Genomic DNA, 20,271 nt, shown 5'->3' with positions numbered 1-20,271 from the left:
AGTATTCAAACAATCCATAATACTTTACCTTTTATCAGTGATTATTATGAAGGTATAATTAAATTGGATAAAAATATTTTTTTTTAAATCATTGTTCTCTTACAAATTTATTTCAGAAAAATACATCAATAACCTTTAAGTTATATCTTCTTGTATTATCTGACATATTTTATATTTGTTATTTGGATTTTCAATTATCACTGATTGTGTATGTGTATGTGTGTGTGTGTGTGTGTGTGTGTGTGTGTGTGTGTGTGTGTGTTCATATGTACACTTGAACATTAAAGTTTATAATTTTATTGAATATTCATTTATTTTATGAAATTTTTTTTATTAATATTTATGTTATTTATTCTTGAATCTATTTTATTTATAATTTAGCCAAGAATCAATTGCAAGACAAGAAGAGTCAATAGTAGGAGTATCAGATAACACAATAGTTCAAGAAGATAAAATGGCAACTAATGATATTCTGGATGAGGTGACACCTCAGTGACTGGTTTTTGACATTAACATTTTTTGCCTTTTTTTTAACTTTGTAACAATTGTATTTTTATTTTTTATTATCTCAAGTCTTCTGTGATAACTAGTTAATAACATCAGCTTCTTTTTTTAATCATCAAATTTGGTTTAAGGATATAACAATAGTTTGCTTAATACTGTATAATATAATTCAGTGCTTTCAACTCTTTTTTAACTGTTAACATGATAAAACAAAAGCATTTTTGTGTATGCAAGTATATGTTGTGTGTGAGTTTATTTCCACTGTTTGAATTATTTTTACGCTTTATAACATCATGGAACTCAAAGTTACAGAATACAAGAATTATTGTTTAGGATGTCTTGATTTAAGGGGGGTTTCTACCTTTTAGCCCCTAAAAACGGGCGATTTACAAAAAAAAAAAAATTTAAAAAGAATAAGCAGATAAATTAAATTTTGTGTATATAATTATATATATTTATTGCTTAAAAAAAAGTTAAAATTGAGCGTCTTATACATTTATATTTATTTTCTACTGTCTTCAGTTCTGTTTTTATTATTCTACCTATTGTGATGGTTGATTTTCAGTAAATCATTAATTAAGCTGCAGTTATTTTTGTGAAATAATAAATAGTATCTTCAGTAAGTTTTTATGAAATATAATTATATATATATGTCAGTGTCTGTAAGTGCAAGTGGTAGCAGAAATGTGTTGGTTATAATATTACCTTATCTACTAGTTGGAAGGAGAATCACTGTAAGCATCCCAAATCTATCCTAGTACATGCATTCAAGGATTTTTACAAGTTTGTTTATATATAGTCTAGTCATTCTGTAAGAAATATGGTTGTGTTTAATAATTTAGCTACAGGATGAGGTTATTTTAACTATTGCATGTCTTTTTTTTAATTTTTACTGATAAGTGTATTGTTTTTTTATATAATTTATGATAGTCCTTTGTTTTAATGAATTTATGATATTAATTAACTTTTAGTAATGCTTTTATTTCAGATTTTTTGTACTTTAATAAATTAATTCCTTAATATTTATGTATAATTAAACATATTAATTTTAATCAAGTATTTTTTTTTCAAATGTTAGCTTTCAGAGTATTAACAAGTTAGTGCCAAAATCAGAAATTTTGTAAATTTATTAATCTTCCCCTTCCTAACAGTACTAAATACTCATTTCAGATGACAAAATCTTCCATTGTAAATTATTAAGTTTGTGGCTATTGTGTATTCAGTATTGGGTAAATTGATCTCTTTTTTTAATTTCTAATAATAATAATAATAACTTTAGTTGGTAAATATATCTTGATTATTGCTTATGTGGAACCGGTATGTAGATGAAATATTTATGAAAAATAGTTAACTTGATCATAAATTCAGGAAATTTATGAATGTTTAATTAAAAGTTTTATCACTTCACTTTAATTTTTTAGATGATTATATAGTTTTATATTAATGTTCACGTATACTGCAAACATGGGTAGACATTTTCTGTTCATTGGCTGACTAGATGAAATGTGATAATGTTAAGTATTAAATTATCTTTCAAATTCAATAAATATTTCTTCAAGGCCTAAAAGACCTAATTATCAAGCCCTTATTCTGTGCATTGACAGTTGGCATTCCATTATTATGCTACTTGATACTTCATGAAAGACGATTCTGATTTTGAAAGGGATTTGGAAGAAAAAGTTCCTAATTTGAAAGCCGTTCGTTTAATAATTGTATGTTTGAGATGAAAATAAAGTACTGTTTTATCTTAAAAGTAATTAATAATATTAATTAAATAAACATACATATTTTTGATTTTTTAAGTCTAAATTGATTTAAAATTAGTGTGCATGCAATATTGTTAACAGTATTGATTCATTTGACTCTTATTAAAAACAAATTTATTGATGCTATAGTTTATCTAACCTATAAGGTTTTGTTTTGTTTGTTTTTTTTTTTTTTATTAACTTAGATTTATATATGAAGATTGTTAATGTGAATTTTGTTATATTTCTGTTATTTGTAATCTATTTCAGTTGTTTGTAAAGTATATACAAGTTAGTGAATCAGTGAATTTCTTTTTAAACAGAAATTAAATTTCTCAAGCTTGAGTTACCAGTGTGGACAACAAAACATCATAATATTGAAGATAAGGAATAAAATAGAATATATAACCATATTAACCATATGTAATAATTGGAATATTTCAGCTGAAATTTCTGGTCATTTTACTTATATTGTAAGACTTTTTTGTATATATTAGGCCTTAGTGGAGAAGTGTTAGCATATTGTCTTTTATTCCCGGTTCAGATCCATATTGAGCTTAGAATATTTCATACTCTGGAAATATTCTATTCAATATTCCCACTCAGTGTTACTTTCTTAATTATGTCTATAAAAAATTAAGGTAAATAAAAGAGTGGTAAGTAATAATTAAAAGAGAAGTTAGTACTGTTGAATGTAATCCCATTTCAAAATTTATTTTTATTATTAAAGGGTTTGTTATTTTATATTATCACTATTGCTGCTAATAATAATACTATTACTATTATTATAATCCAATGATTACAAATAGACCGATGGCTTGTTAAATGTTTGCCCCTTTTGATACAAAAGTCATCTATCTGCTCTTTTTAAAGTTAAATAACAAAATAAAATTTCTATAAACTTTACATTAGAATCTCTCTGTTTTGTTCATTACGACTATTTACTCTATTAAAGTATGGTTTGTATAGATTTCTTTATCATATCTCAACATTAAAATGTAAAATTAAAATTGGCTATTATATCAGCTAAGTTACATTACATAAATTTAAACTTCACTACAGACCTCATATCTCATGAACTTAACATATCTCATAACTCAACACCTCTGTTGAATTACATTTTTACAGAATTATCAATTTAAAAGCACATACAGTGAAACTTTCCTTAACAGATATTTCTCAATAACAGATTCCTCAGACACTTAGATTCCCCGGCAATTTTATAGTGGTATTAATGGATAAAATATTTTTCAATAACAGACTTTCTAAATAACTGACGTGGGCAATGAATTTACCTATAAAAATTGTTCAATCAGTTCTGGAAAACAGCCAGCAGACAAAAATTGTAATTTTCCTTGTTTTATTTTATACTCAGGATGACTAATTTGTTTATCTGTTGTGAATTCATCACTTTCTATGTAGACACTGATGTTATGATTTCAATCATTATCCAGTGTGATTGGTCATCAGTTGCTCTGCATGAATATAATGTACATTGAACACATGTAATATTTTTGTTACAGTATAATACTGTATTTTTTGTTGTAGAACATTTTATCTACAAAAGTTTACGTTCAATTTTGTGAATTTTTTAAAAATCATTACAATCATCGTTTCCACAACTTAAAATGTCTCAAAAACGTAAATGCTTGTCATTAAAAGAAAAGGTAGCAGTTATAAATGTCTACGAAAGATAAAAATTCAGTGTGCTTGATATGGCAAAACATTTTGATGTTGGGAAAACTTTGATAAGCAATATCTTGAAAGACAAATTTGCTATCCTAGTCATGAATTGAAAATGATAATCAGTTAAGTAAGCATGCATTTCCTAAAATGCCAGGCGTAGTTGTTGACTTAGGAGTGGTTTGCAGGGCTTGTGCTTACAACATTCTGGTCTCTTGAACTTTAATACATATAAAGCTCTAGAAATTGTTAAAGAACTCTGTTACAGTGACTTTAAGGCGTCAAGGGGTTAGTTAGATAAATTCTGAATTAGACATAATGTTTCATTTAAAAATTTTGTGGTGAAGCTGGGGCTGCAGATGAAAATTTGGTGTCCGAGTGGAAGGAAAAGTTAAATGAAATGTGCATGAGTTATAATGAAAGAAACATTTTTAATTGTGTTGAGTCTGGTCTTTTTTTCCAGGCTTTGCCCAGTAAAACTGTGTTTGAAAGAGGAGAAATGTATAGGAGGGAAGATATCAAAAGAAAGACTGATATTGTGAATATGTCAACTGAATTTGAAAACCCATTAATAATCAGCAAAGCTGAAAAATCATAATTTTTTAAGGGCATGAACATAAATTCATTAAAAATTGAAGGGCATTCAAAATAAACAACCTTGGATGACTAGGGAGATAATGATGGACTGGTTGTTAAGTTTGAAAGAAAATTTGGAAGGCAAAATAGGAAAATCATATTATTGTGCAATGCCAAATCCTCCCTAACGTTAGCATAGAAAACGTAAAATTGATATTCCTTCCTTCTCCCAGATACTACTGCAGTATGTCTACTAACTGCTTGGTCAGGTGAACATTCAGAACTTTAAAATTCAGTACTGAAAACAGATGTTATGATACTTATTGTCAAGTTACAGACACTGATGAGCATTCTAAAATATTAGTGTTTGGTTGCAGTTTTATTAATTCGTATGGCTATAAAGCAGGATACTTTTACAATAGTGTGAAATTATACAATGAAAGCCAGTATTAAACCTCCATAAACTAACCTCAATTCTGACATTGAAAATCTTACTGGACCAAAACTTTAAAAAACTTATTGAATCATTTGAAAACTACAGAGTACCCGAACATTGAAGATGTACTTAACGCAGAGCACATTGAATTTTTTTTTTGTCTTCAGTCATTTGACTGGTTTGATGCAGCTCTCCAAGATTCCCTATCTAGTGCTAGTCGTTTCATTTCAGTATACCCTCTACATCCTACATCCCTAACAATTTGTTTTACATATTCCAAACGTGGCCTGCCTACACTATTTTTTTTTCGTTCTATCTGACCCTCTAATATTAAAGCGACTATTCCAGGATGCCTTAATATGTGGCCTATAAGTCTGTCTCTTCTTTTAACTATATTTTTCCAAATGCTTCTTTCTTCATCGGTTTGCCGCATCACCTCTTCATTTGCTACTTTATCCAACCACTTCATTATTAACATTCTCCTATAGCACCACATTTCAAAAGCTTCTAATCTTTTCTTCTCAGGTGATTCCCTGATCATCCAAGTTTCACTTCTATATAAAGCTACACTCCAAACATATACTTTCAAAAATCATTTCCTGACATTTAAATTAATTTTTGATGTAAACAAATTATATTTCTGACTGAAAGCTCGTATCGCCTGTGCTATTCGCCATTTTATGTCACTCCTGCTTCGTCCATCTTTAGTAATTCTACTTCCCAAACAACAAAATTCTTTTATCTCCATAATCTTTTCTCTTCCTATTTTTACATTCAGTGGTCCATCTTTGTTATTTCCACTATATTTCATTACTTTCGTTTTGTTCTTGTTTATATTCATGCGGTAGTTTTTGAGTAGGACTTTTTCCATGCCATTCATTGTTTCTTCTAAATCTTTTTTACTCTGAGCTAGAATTACTATTTACCCTTTCTTATTACGGTTTCTTTCTTATTTTTTTCAATTATTACTGTTGCCGTTTGGTTCTTGTAAATGTTAGCAATTGTTCTTCTATCTCTGTGTTTGAATCCTTATTTTTTTAAAACACTGAACATTTTATTCCAGTCTACATTGTCGAATGCTTTTTCTAGGTCTTAAATGCCAAGTATGTTGGTTTGTTTTTCTTTAATCTTCCTTCTATTATTAATCTGAGTGCTAAAATTGCTTCTCTTGTCCCTATACCTTTCCTGAAACCAAATTGGTCTTCTCTTCCCCTCTCCTCTCAATTCTTCTGTACAGAATTCTAGTTAAGATTTTTGATGCACGACTAGTTAAGGTAATTGTTCTGTATTCTTCACATTTATTTTCATCTGCTTTCTATGGTATCATGACTATAACACTTTTTGAAGTCTGATGGAACTTCCCCTTTTTCGTAAATATTACATACCAGTTTGTATAATCTATCGATCACTTCCTCACCTGCATTACGCAGTAATTCTGCAGGTATTCCATCTATTCCAGGAGTCTTTCTGCCATTCAGATCTTTTAATGTTCTCTTAAATAACGATCTCGGTTGTTTCTCCTCTTTCATCCTCTTCGACTTACTCTTCTTCCTGTATAACACCATTTTCTAATTCATTTCCTCTGTATCACTCTTCAATATATTCTACCCACCTGTTGACTTTTCCTTTCATACTAAAAATCTGTGTACCATCTTTTTGTTTAACACATTATTAGATTTTAATTTATGTACCCCAAAATTTTCCTTAACTTTCCTGTACGCTCCATCTACTTTACCAAAGATCATTTCTCTTTCCACTTCTGAACACTTTTCTCTTTAATCTACTCTTCTTTTGCTAGTTTGCACTTCCTGTTTATAGTATTTCTTAATTATCGATAGTTCCTTTTACTTTCTTCATCACTAGTAAGCATTCTTATATTTTCTACGTTCATCCATCAGCTGTAATATATCCTCTGAAATCCAAGGTTTTCTACCAGTTCTCTTTGTTCCGCCTAAGTTTGCTTCTGCTGATGTAAGAATTTCCTTTTTAACATTTTCCCATTCTTCTACATTTTCTACCTTATCTTTTTATCTCAGACTTCTTGCGATATCCTCCTCAAAAATCTTTACCTCCTCTTCCTCAAGCTTCTCTAAATTCCACTGATTCATCTGAAACCTTTTCTTCAGGATTTTAAACCCCAGTCTACATTTCATTATCACTAAGTTGTGATCACTATCAATGTCTGCTACAGGGTAAGCTTTGGAGTTGACAAGTTGATTTCTAAATCTTTGCCTAACCATGAACTATCTATCTATCTAATACCTAACTAACTATCTATCTGATACCTTGCAGTATCACCTGGCTTTTTCCATGTGTATATTCTTCTATTATGATTTTTAAACTGGGTGTTGACAATTACTAAATTATACTTCGTGCAAAACTCTTATAAGTCGGTCCCCTCTTTCATTCCTTCTGCCCAGCCCTTATTCATCCACTATATTTCCTTCCTTACCTTTTCCAATGCTTGCATTCCAATCTCAAACTACTATTAAATTTTCATCCCCATTTATGTGTTTAATTGCTTGTCAATTTCTTCATATACGCACTACCTCATCATCATGGGTGCTTGTAGGCATATAGACATTAACAATTGTCGGTCTAGGTTTTGATTTTATCCTTATTACAATGATTCTGTTGCTGTGCATTTTAAAATACTTTACTCTCTTCCCTATCTTCTTGTTAATTATGAAAACCTACTCCTGCCTGCCCATTATTTGAAGCTGAGTTAATTATTCTAAAATCACTTGACCAAAAGTCATTTTCCTCTTCCCACTGAACCTCGTTAATTCCATCTACATTTATCCTACCCATTTCTCTCTTTAAATTTTCTAACCAACCAACCTTTTTTCAACTTCTCACATTCCATGCTCCAACTTGTAGAATGTTACTTTTTAATTTTCTGGTGACCCCTTCCTTAGCAGTCCCTACTTGGAGATCTGAACAGGGAACTAGTTTACCTCTGGAATATTTTACCAAGGAAGGCGCCTCCATGTTTGTTATATGAAAATGCAGAGAGCTGCATTTTCTTGGAAAAAAGCAGCTGTAGTTTTCCATTGGTTTCAGTTGCGCAGTACTCGGAAGATTGAGAGATGTTGATATGGCCGTTTAAGTTGTCTTGACCTACACCCGTAACAACTACTGAAAGAGCTGCTGCCCTCTTTCAGGAATCATTCCTTAGTCTGGCTCTCAACCCTCCGATATGGTTGCACCTTCGGTGCAGCTATTCTGTATCACTGAGCACTCAAGTCCCCTCACCACACCATCAGCAAGGTCTCATGGTTCACAAAGGGAGATATATATATATTAATGAAGTTTCCTTGTAAGTAAGGTTTAACTAATTAAAAATATATTATAAAATTTGATAATTAATTAAGAGCAATTATTATTTATTCTGTTACAGCACGGAAGCCCAGTGAAAGATGAGAAGATGGATGAAGATATTGAAGACAAAAATAAAGACAATGATGAGCCAGCTGGGGAAGAATAATTATTATTAATATATAATTATCTTTATACATTTATGTTTCATTTATTTATTTACTCGCATGATTATTTTCTTTTTTTTATAATCTCTGAAAATTATTACATTAAACACATACAATCATTCATATTATTATTTGGCTTTTTTTTTTTCAAATATTGTAATAAATTTTAAATCATATTATAGATTCATATGTACATAATATAATCAATACACTCATATACATACAATTACATATAAAAAAACACACTGCCTTCTCCATCATTTTCTTTCATCTGATACTGTTATTTGATTCTAAACCAAAGAAGGTTTTTTCCCCATTAATAAAAAAATTTTTCCTAATAAATCAATAATTCCCCTCCTAATTTAGATTTATCGATTCTTAAGACATTAATGTATCATCTATTAATTACAAATAATATATGTCAATTTTTTATACAGTTTATATAAATTTTTCTGTAATATGTTACATATATTAAATAAATTTTATTACTTAGCTTTTATTTTTCACAAAAAATATCAGATTTATTTACTTATATAATTATTAATTGCAAAACCCAATTATACTAGTATTTTAAGAATGCAGAGGCAACCTGTAAATTGTGTAAATGCTGTGAAGCAAATGTAGAAATGTTTGAATACATTTCATAACTTCACTTTATGAAATGAACATGGAACCCTAAAGGCTTGTTAATCAAACTTTTGGCTGTTCAGGATAAACGAAATGCATTCTTCTTTCATAATTTCATACACTAATTACAACAACAAAAAATTAATCACAAACTATATCATTTATTTTATATAGTCAATAAATAAATTAATGAAATTTATTGTTAAATTATTTATGAAATAAATTATACTGTTTTTAAAAAATAATTCTTTTTATAATTTTCTTTTTAGTGATTTTTGAGGTTCTTAACAAAAAATATAAAATTTCCTTTAAAGATTGCAATGTATTTTTTGCATAAAAGTCAAGATTTTAGTTTTGTATTGCTCACCACAGTAGTAAACATGTCTAGATTTTCTTTATGCAAGTTAATTACAAAATCTCTATGATAACTTGGGACTCAGTGTGGGGGTTATATATGTGTACTTTAAAAAAATGTAAAAGTGTATACAGTAAAAATTATCAAGTAATCAGGTACTGTTAGAACTTTGTTGATGACAGATTACTAGACTATATCTTATAATACAGTTTAAACAAGGAAAATAACTAATTTAATTCAGAAAGTTTGAGTCAGAAATAAAACCATGATTAATCTTGTTCTTAATTTATTAATAAAACAAATAAATAAAAACCATTAGCCAAAAATGTAATGAAATCTTTTACAAATAATAAGTGAATAAAAAAGAAAATTATAATTAAATTTATTTATATTATAAATAAATTTAATTATTTTTATTCAGATTTCAAGATTTTTTATTCAGGTGACTTCAGTAGAACATGAAGTGCTTTAAACCCTTTAAAAATAGTATCTATTAAACTCTTTAAATAGTACTCATATGTTCATGTGTTTTCCAGACTGAATTATTTTTTTTAATGTCACTGCAAAGAAGATTTTTTGAAAAGTTTGTTATTTGAAAGAAAACTTGAGACTATTAAGAATTTAGGATGATTGACAGTAGTTTTGTCTGTAATTTTCTCTTCTACCCAGTTATACTGCGTATATAATATTTGGTGATAATTTTCACTGAGCTTTCTGTAAACTCAGTGCTCCATACATACATCCAATGAATAGAAAAACTACTGTGCACTTTTAAATGTCGTTGAACAAAGCTAATAGAATGCTATTATGTGAAGGCTACATATTCCCGAATATTTATTGTGCTTTACACTGGATATCAGAATATACTTTTATTGTATACATGAAATTATTTATTTAAAATGAAAATGCTTGTTTTCTTAAAGCAAATAAGGGTGAACATAAAAAAGCTACTTCAATAATGTAAAATATACTTTCATTATATTACTGTTTTCAGTATTATTGAAAATGGTTTCAAACTTAAGAGTAGAATGTATGAAAAGTATCAGTAGTGATAAAACAAATTTAAAAAAAATCATTTTTCGGCATTTGTAACATCACAATTAATTAAGAAATTTTTTAAGATTGAAGTCTCCAACAAATATTTATGAATGCAGTCAATAAGTGGGTTAAGTAGTACTAGTCAGTCTATTGTACAAACCACTTCTAGCATTGTCATATAATGTTGTGTAGTAATAATGGGCTGACTGAAACTACCGATTAAAAACATAAATTTTATTCACATGTGAAAGTTAAGTGTTTGTAGTCAAATATACTTGTATGTAGGTCTAATTATCCTACTTATTGAATAATTTTTGTAGTAAGATAAAGTAATACAATATTACACTGTAATTGCTTGATATTAAAATCTCTTCGTTCTGAAGTATACTGTACTACAAAAAAAGATTACAGTTTGATGTTTTTCAGCTTAAGAGGAAAAGACTTTTTGTATTTTTGTTTTTTTAATATAGTAATTGGCAAAAAAGGGTTTAGAAACAAATGTTTTTGATAGAAATTAAGGAATAGTAGAGATATTTCAGTTATCTGAGTTTGGAGAATGAAGTACTAGAACAAAATGAGATATTGTTCACAGGGAATTTTAAGTATTTAGGAAAATTTATCAAGTATTTCCTTCGAGTATGTATGTTTTAATATCATTCTGTCGGCTTTAAATAGAAAAACAATCCATTTCTCAATTAAATTCATAATGTTTGATTATTTAGAATCCTGCATTCATGAACTTGTGAAAATTTGGAGTTATGCTTTTATATATGCACTAAGGTTTCTTTTTTAACTAATAATATCAAAAATGTTTGCTTTCTAACAGAGTAGCGGCTGCAGTCTGCTTTTATTTTGTGTCATTGAGCAACTCCATAAAATTCTCACATTATCAGATGTATGTAAAAACAATTTATATGATTGACAAACATATCTTATATAAATCACTATAAAATTTTTTTACAAATTTTGTATTTTATCACACCTTAAATGTATGTTTATTAAATATATATGTAAAACTCTCGAGTTTTTAGTTTTGTTTTTCATGTTTTTTAAACCATTGTATATTAGTATTTTATTATTTTTTAATTTATTACTTATTTTCTATTATATTATGTTGGTATATCGTGATTTAAGATTACTTCTCTGTTTATATCTTCAATTTAATTTGTAATATTACTATCAGTAAAATATTATATATTTTTTTACATTAGAGTAAATCATGGTTTTTTGTGTTTTTAGTAAATTTCTTAATATTATTAGTATTCATAAACAATATTTACATTCTAATGAATGCATGTTTTACTTCCACGATAATGAAATATATTCATTTCAATCTGTGAGCATTTCATTAGTATGGGGTTTGTATGTAGAGTCTTTGCATAGTTATATGTATTTTTTATTACTTATAATATAACTTAGTGCATTTACATGATCAATAGGTTATGTGAACAATGATTGGAGGGTAAAATTACAAGATAACTTTTTATAAACATTGTGATTAACATTTTATTTCATTTTATCATATATGTTATATAATTATATTTAGTACATGCTAGTTTGATACAGTATTAAATTATTTCAAAATACATACCATTTTGGATTAATTTAAACTTTTTTATTAATATATATATATACATATGTTTTTTTATAACCGTAGTGGATTTGTATGTGTTCATTACAACGGCTTAATATAATGGTTTACTATAACTAATGGTGTAGTTGTATACCTAATTATTTTTAATATTGCTTATTTATTTTATTAAATAATTTTTCTATGATTTTTTTTACTAATAATAAAAAAAAGTAATAATGATGTATTTAGATAGAAAAAAATGTATGGAACAAATTAGTTAGTTAATTTTTATATATTATATATTGTAAACAGTATAAATTGATATTTGGCTTTAAATGTTGGTTTATTTGTAACAGTTTCAAATAAATCTTTTTTTTTATGTAATTGATAGTTTATTAATAGTTAATAATTGGTTGTTGATAGGACTGCGTGGTTTAAGTAAATTTAAAAAAGATTTATTTCATGAAATCTTATAATTTTGAAAAAAGATTTGATTTAAACTATGATGAAAAGGTTGCATTTTGTTGTTTATTAGATAATTATGAATAAATTTTAATAGATTTTCTTTTATTTATTTGAATTTCAAATAAATTTTAATTGTTTGCCTTTTGACAAAGTTTCTTCTTGCCATACGGTAATCTTGTAAATTATGTTTAAAAAAATACTTGGTGTTAACAGTTTATATACTTAGTGTTAAAACTGATTAACATTAAGTAATGATAGTAATTATACTTATGAAGGTGAGGAATGTTATATGAAAAGTAGTTAAGTCTGCATTTATGCAGGTCCTTCATAACTTTTTTACTCTATGTCTTATACTTCTTTTAATATCTTTTTTCTGTTTTTAATTTTCACCCGTTTTATTGTATTACCTTTCCTTCTGTTCTGTATAACATAATATTTTTAAAAAAAATCTTGTATATACTTGCAGTCCTATTCAGTTAATAAATTAAAAATAATACAGTGAATTCTCTATCTGTAATATGTCTGTGAAAGATGAAATTTCTATGTTTGGAACTAAATCATTTCTATAACTTATTTTTCTAAATTAATTAATGATTTACTAAAATCCTCATTTTTATTTCTCTCACTAAAAACTAACTTGAATAATATTTATTTCACATTGCTTATGATTTTATTACCTTATTAATTACACAAATAATAATTTGCAGTTTTGTCTATTTAAAAAAAAAAAATTAATTGGCATATTAAATTTTCAGAACTGATTAATATAAAAGACTTGCTTTAGTGTATACTATAATTGCTAATATATATATTTGTATGTTTAATGATTGTAGTTTTGTAAACTTTTTCCTGGTTAGATATTTAAATTTTTAAATGTGGTAATCATACGTATTAGTATACATTTATAGAAATAAAATAATGTTGTATGTACAGTATTATATTTTTATTAGCAATAAATTTTGTAGATCAATTTTGTTTTTCATAAAAAATTAATTGTTATATTCCAATTGGTTAATTCAAAATTAAAGTAAGTTTTATTATTACTTACTGGTAATAATTCATATTTAGTAATCAATGTTTAAAGTGCATTATATCATTAATTTATAAAAAATTATACTTCATCTTAAAATTTTTTTAATGGCATTTTATTATTCAGAAATACAAATAAATTAATAGCAGAACTATATTACAAAATTTTTAACTGTAATCACGTAATGAAATTACGTAAAAAATAAATGGTCCTTTGTAACCCTTGTAACTTAACAAAATTTGTTAAGAGAGTAATCTATTTCATCTATTTAGGTTTGATATTGATGCTGCTAAAAGTTACATTATGGTTTTAGCTTCAACAAATAACGATATTCAGCTTTAAGTTTATAGTTGATAATTAGTTTTCTATAACTAAAATGTACAGCTTTTTTTTTTACTTTTATAGCATTATCATTTGTCACCTAATAAAAGTTTTAACTTTATTATTAAATATAATTTTTGATAATATAATTTCATTTTACTTGTAACAAACATCATCTTGTGTGAAAACTGTTAAATTGAATTGTGTATCACTATTTTATTTATGCTCTAAAATTTATTACTTTTAAGGTAAAATTGATAGGGTTTTTTTTATGATTATGGAAGCAATTTTTCAAAACTATTAATTTTATTGTAATAAGATTATTAAAAAAAAATTTATATAAAAAAAAAAAACAAATAAATAAATTTGGTACTTTCAAAATGTTAGATATACATACTAAGATTTTTTATTATATTGAAGTAACGTTATTTCAAAATTTTCAAATCCAAGAGTATTCATTTATGGAATTACATAAAAGTATTTTAAGTTAAAATATCAGTAAAGCATTTGATGCGACTGTAGAATGAAATTATAATTTTAAAAAAAATAACTTTTTAATAAAAATAAAATTTTCCATTGTATTATCTATTTTCTATACTAATACTTAATTTTTATACTGCTAAACCATTTAAAAACATTTTTTTTTAGAATGAAACAGGTTGTTTAATTAGGGTTGTGATACCAAAGTTATTTTATCTATTTCTTGTTTTATTATAATTTAATTCAGTACTGTGTGATTAAATTTTAAAAAAAGATTGCTCAAATTGTTTTATTACTTTTAGTTTTATTTTTATTTAAATCATGTTATATTACTATGTAACATTTACTGTAGCCAAATATCATTTAATATATATTTGTATTATTATAATTGCTTTAAAATATTATATATTATAGTTATATCAATTTATTATTATATGAATATTACAAAATTTCTATATTTTATTGTATTATTAGCTTCAGTTGTTATATTTATTACAGAGATATTTTATTTTTATTAGAATATATATTAAACAATTATATCCATAAATTATAATACTGTATTGCATTATAATTAATTTTATATTTGTTAGTCTGATAATAAAAATTTATATTACGTTTGGGACTTGAGTTTTAAAGTTTATATTTTTATTATGAAGATTATTTAGAATTTATCATGATAATTCTTTAACAAGATCATTTATTGTGATAATATATTAAATTTTTATATAATTACACTTGAGTATATTTAACGCAAAACAGTTGAAATGAAATGTTTGTTTACTATTAGAATGTCATGTAAAATTAATAGAAAATATTTTTTTCTACAATATATCATTTGCTGAGACACTTAAAATTGAAAATATTCACATCTTTGATTCACAGTTTTTTAAGTAATTTATTTTTGTGAAAATTATTTCTTTTATATGTAGATGTTTTACATAAAGTTTTTCTTAAATTTCATCTGTATCCTTTCTATTTTGAAGTTTTCAATTTTTAAATTCCATCTTGTTCTATCTTTTATTTTATTTCGTTCTGTTTAATCAAATCTAATTTTTATATAAGCTAACATCATCTTAATTGTTTCTTGAATTCTTTGCATTCATCTAGTTTCATCTATAGAACTTTAAGTACATCGGAATGTGAGTAATTGTACTAACAGAGATAATTGTAATTGTACTCTACAAACATCATTACTGACATTCACGTTTCTATATTTTACATATAGATGTTTTTCTAATAAAGAAGTACCTGCTTTGTACCTAACTTTTTTATTACATTAACTATCAGAGATATGAAAAAAGGTAGAAGATACAGAGAAAAAAAATTATTTTTTTTAAGTTTGCAATTATGATAACAGAAGTAATAAAGGTATCATGTGAATCAAATACATCAGAAAAAAAATTAAAAAAGGTAGAAGGTTTGGCTGAGCAATTTCAGTTACCTCTATGCTAAGCAAACCACATTATTTTTTACAGTATTATCATTGTGTTCTGATTAATTATTTATTTCATCTAGAGAATCCAGACCCAGGTATATTCATTATAAATCAATGTACTGACATAGTTTCTTTTTTGTGTTTTCGAGATCCTTATTGACATTGTATCTTTTAGTATCTTTTAAAAAATTATAACTTGTAAATTTTCCCCTAATTTATCATATTTATGATGCTTCATATTTGCTATTTTCATGTTAAACATACTCAGATGTATTTATTGGCCAATATGTGCATAATATTAATAATATATTCAATAAAAACTATTATTATTTGTTATCTGTAAAGAATTTTTTTTGTGCAACCTATTTTATGTTAAATCTGTGCTAAAAATAAAATTATATATATATATTTATTTATATATTATCTAATATTTATACTATAATTTTTTTTTCTTTTTTAATTTTTTTTTTTGTTGCTGCATGGGATTTTGGCACGTATTATTTTATTATAAAAAATATTTTTATTATATTATTCATTTTTAATTATTATTAAATTATATTTCACATGCCAGTTTTTTCTTTTCATTTTTTCTGTTGTGTTCCTAAAAGACACTAGAAATACAGTCATCTGCTTATTTCAATGGTTGATGAAAAGTAAGAATATTTTAAGCTTCAGTAAACAAGCATGTCAGGGTCATACTTCAGGTTATCGCTAAGGCTTATAAGGTATGTTCTCATAAAATTATTCACTGAAAACCCAGGAAAAGGCATTAATGTGTTAATAATAAGTTGGATGATAAAACACTTAAGTTTATTTGGTATCTAGAATACTTCAAATTCAGCTTATGTCTGTCATGTTTTGTATTCTGTGCGTTTCTTATATTATATCAAAGTCATGGCTTCTAAATTAAATTTCATAATCTCAAGATATCTATTTTAGTAATGCAATTGAAATTACATGTGGGGGATGCCTACTTTCCTTCTCATCTTGAGGTTACCTTTGCCACTATCAAGGCTGAGCCCAGGCTCTTAATTGTGAAACGTAGATAGTAGTCCTGATCCAATTGAAACTGCAAGTTGTCTGTAACACACTTCAGGTTCATGAAGCGTTGCCTCACTATTGCTTTGTTAAGTGTCACAAAGCAGACAATATAAATTGGCTGTCAGTGCAGTCTGAAGGCAAGACAGAAAAGAACACAGATCGCCTACCAAATTTCAAGCAATACACCTACATCAAAATCAAAACTAAGATTACATAAATAAACATAATTTTTGTTTTCTAACATGCAATAAATGATCTTAATCTGTTTTTTTGATGCTGAAAAGAAATATGAACTCAGTATCTTTATCACCCACCATTTTTGTAAAATGTTTAAATTTTAATTAAATAATTTTTTTCATTTTTCAACATATAGTTAGCATTTTAAGCTCTGATATTGTACTTTGTTAGCTCATTTTTTATTGTTTAACTTTGTTAACATAATTTGTTAGCTATAAGTAAACAATACTAGACAAAGAATTAAATTATATCTTAGTCACTTATAGTGACGATCATATCTAATACTGAAGAGTGAGCCTTCATGGACAAGATTAATCGTATCTGTGCAGGTCAAAACATCTATCTGAAAACAGCTGTGTTGCTTGTATTAAGCACTGGATTTAGGAATGAATTAATTTTGTTCAGTTTTATTGCTGTCTTAGATTTGTTAACAGTGCAGTGTCATAATGCCTTAAAATTGTGTAAATGATGTGGATGCCTTTTGTTATATACTTGGTGAGTTTACAGTAAAATCAAATAGAAAAAACATAACATCTTTAATTAAAAAAGCATATCATATGTACTTTCAGTGTAAAACTGGTGATCAGGATAAGATGTGAGCTCCTCGTATAGTATGCGCTAATTGTTCTTTATATTTAAGAGGATGGCTGAAAGGTACATAGAAGGCTTTGCCATTCAGTGTACCTATGGTTTGGCATGAACCAAAGGATCATGTAACCGATTGTTACTTTTGTTTAACAAGTGTGTCTGGAATTTCTATCTAAACATACTGTAAAATATCCTTCATACAATCTGCAATCAGGCCTGTACCTCACAGTGAAATTATTCCTGTTCCTGAGCCATCTGTGAATGTGTGTTTCGGAAGCAGCAATGAAGAATCAGGCACTATGAAGAAGACAACAATGATTTTGATTTTGAATTATCATCCAATAAGCCACATCTTATGTCACAAGGTGAATTAAAAGACTTGGTTAGGAATTTAAATTTATCAAAAAATAAAGCTGAACTGTTAGGATCAAGATTTTTAAAAAATACAAAAATTTTGGGCTTTCGAAGCTGATAAAAAGAACTTTCTTAATACTTATTGATGAAAATAATTTGGTTTATTGCACAAATATTGATGAGCTTATATTGCACTAAGACAAGTTCACAAACCTGAGGACTGGCACCTTTTCATAGATTCACTGAAGCATAGTTTAAAAGTGGTTCTACTACACAACGGTAACAATATCCTTTGATACCAATCGCTTATGGTATTAATTTGAAAGAGAAGTATGATGTGATGAAAGGCGTCTTGAAAAAGTAAATTATAAAAAACCATAGCTGGATTATATGTGGTGATTTGAAAATTATAGCTATTTTGTTAGACATGCAGTTAGGCTATACTAAGTACATATGGTTTCTTTGCAAATGGGACAGCCAAGCTAAGGATCAGCATAATGTTACCAAAGAGTGAAAGAAATGAGACAACCTAACTCCAAATGGGAAAAATATTATTCATGAGCCCTTAGTTGAACCCAAAAATATATTTTTACCCCCTCTCCATATCAAGCTAGGACTAATGAAACATTTTGTAAAAGCATTGAAGAAGGATAGTCCGGATTTTTGTACAACAGGCAGAAATTTCCGAATATAAGTGGAAAAATTAAAGAAGGAGTATTGTTGGTCCTCAAATAAGAGAGTTGGTCAAAGATGATGTATTTAACTCAATATTATATAGTGTAGAAAAAGCAGCTTGAGCTTCATTTAAAAACATTTGCAAAACTTTTCTCGGCAAATAAAAATTTGACAATTACCACAATATTGCTGATCAACCTCTTACTTCATACAGAACTTTGGGATGTAACATGTCTTTGAAAATACATTTCTTCCACTCACGTCTGAATTTTTTCCTGGACAACCTCAGAGACGTAAGTGACAAACACGGCGAACATTTCTGTGATGGAAAGCTGCTATAAAGGGAAATGGAAAACTAACATGCTAGCCGATTACTGTTGGACATTAATTTGGGATGTGCCTGAGGCTATTTATAAAAGAAAACATCAGCAAAATAATTCTAACACAGATATGACCATGCAAAATTATAAATTTTCCAGATTTTAATTATATTTTCCCTTAGTTTTTTTGAAGCATAATTTATTTAAAACTAAGTGTAAATTTTTTTTTATTTATCAGTGTTATTATTGATGCAAAATGCCGATAACTTATCTGTCATTTCAGGAAGTACATGATGATAATACTGTAGATCGCAACTCCATACGATGGCGAAAAAAATTTAGGGAGGGCAGAAGGAGCACAGCAGATGAGATGAACTCTGACTGACCATCTACTTCTATAGACAAATAGGCATTATTGTTGCTACTGTGATTGACAAAGACCGTTGTATGACAGTGTGAGAAATCAAAAATGTTACCAGATTACCAAAAATTATAGTACACCGTATTTTTACAAAACATTTTTATAAAAAAAGTCACAACACAATGGTTACTACACCGACTAGCAAAAAGGGATGCATTTTGAAATTGCATGAGAACTACTTACACATTATGAAAAGGAAGGTGAGTTGTTCTTGAATAAAATAATCTCTATCAGTGAAACATGGATACATGATTTTGAACCCGAACTGAAGTCATGAAGCAATGTTTCGGAAGGGTTAACACTATCCAAGACTAGAAAAATTGTTACATGCAATGAAAAGTGAAGCAAATGATGATTTTCGTGTAAGATAAAGAGGGTATCATCACTGTGGACATATCACCAAGCAGTGTTAATGTGACTGATAGTTGCTACAGAAACTTCATTTGGAAGCTTTTGAGACTGAAAATTTGAAAACTGTCCAGAAAAATTTGTCAGTGGTGTGTGAGTTTTATATGACAATACCTACCCACCCATATATTGCGAGTTTTTTCATCATCAAGTTTGCTCGAAAAACACTTCATCCACCATACAGCCCTGATTTGAATCTGTCAGTCTTCGATCTCTTTCCAAAATTGAAAGAACCATCCTGAGGTATTTGATTTCACAGTTTTAAATTGTTATCGGCTGTCGTGATCTAGGAAATTCATCACTTCAACAAAAATCATGACCTGACAGGAATCCAAAAGGTGCCAAACCTTAGTGAGCATGCATTATACATGGAGGGAGGAAAATACATCAGTTAAATTGGTGTTCAGATAAATTTTGTTTGAATCCTGATGAACTGTGAATTAATTTTGGGACAACCTTCTTCATACATTAAAA

At 27.3% G+C, this 20,271-nt stretch overlaps 1 protein-coding gene across 1 annotated transcript in view; it reads left to right on the top strand.

Moving 5' to 3' along the window:
• Nucleotides 1-16,089, top strand: part of LOC142331798 (SH3 domain-binding glutamic acid-rich protein-like) — a 62,159-nt gene extending 46,070 nt beyond the window's left edge. Inside the window, exons 5-6 of the mRNA XM_075377916.1 lie at nt 382-481; nt 8,345-16,089. Of these exons, the coding sequence (XP_075234031.1) occupies nt 382-481; nt 8,345-8,431 (187 nt within the window). The 3' untranslated portion in view covers nt 8,432-16,089. The remainder of the gene's footprint in view (nt 1-381; nt 482-8,344) is intronic.
• The last annotated feature ends 4,182 nt before the right edge of the window (nt 16,090-20,271 follow it).

The sequence above is a fragment of the Lycorma delicatula genome, chromosome 10 (assembly GCF_047948215.1).
Source record: "Lycorma delicatula isolate Av1 chromosome 10, ASM4794821v1, whole genome shotgun sequence".
NCBI lineage: Eukaryota > Metazoa > Arthropoda > Insecta > Hemiptera > Fulgoridae > Lycorma > Lycorma delicatula.
Note: the sequence above shows the minus strand (reverse complement) of the source record. Positions and strands in the feature narration are given on the sequence as shown.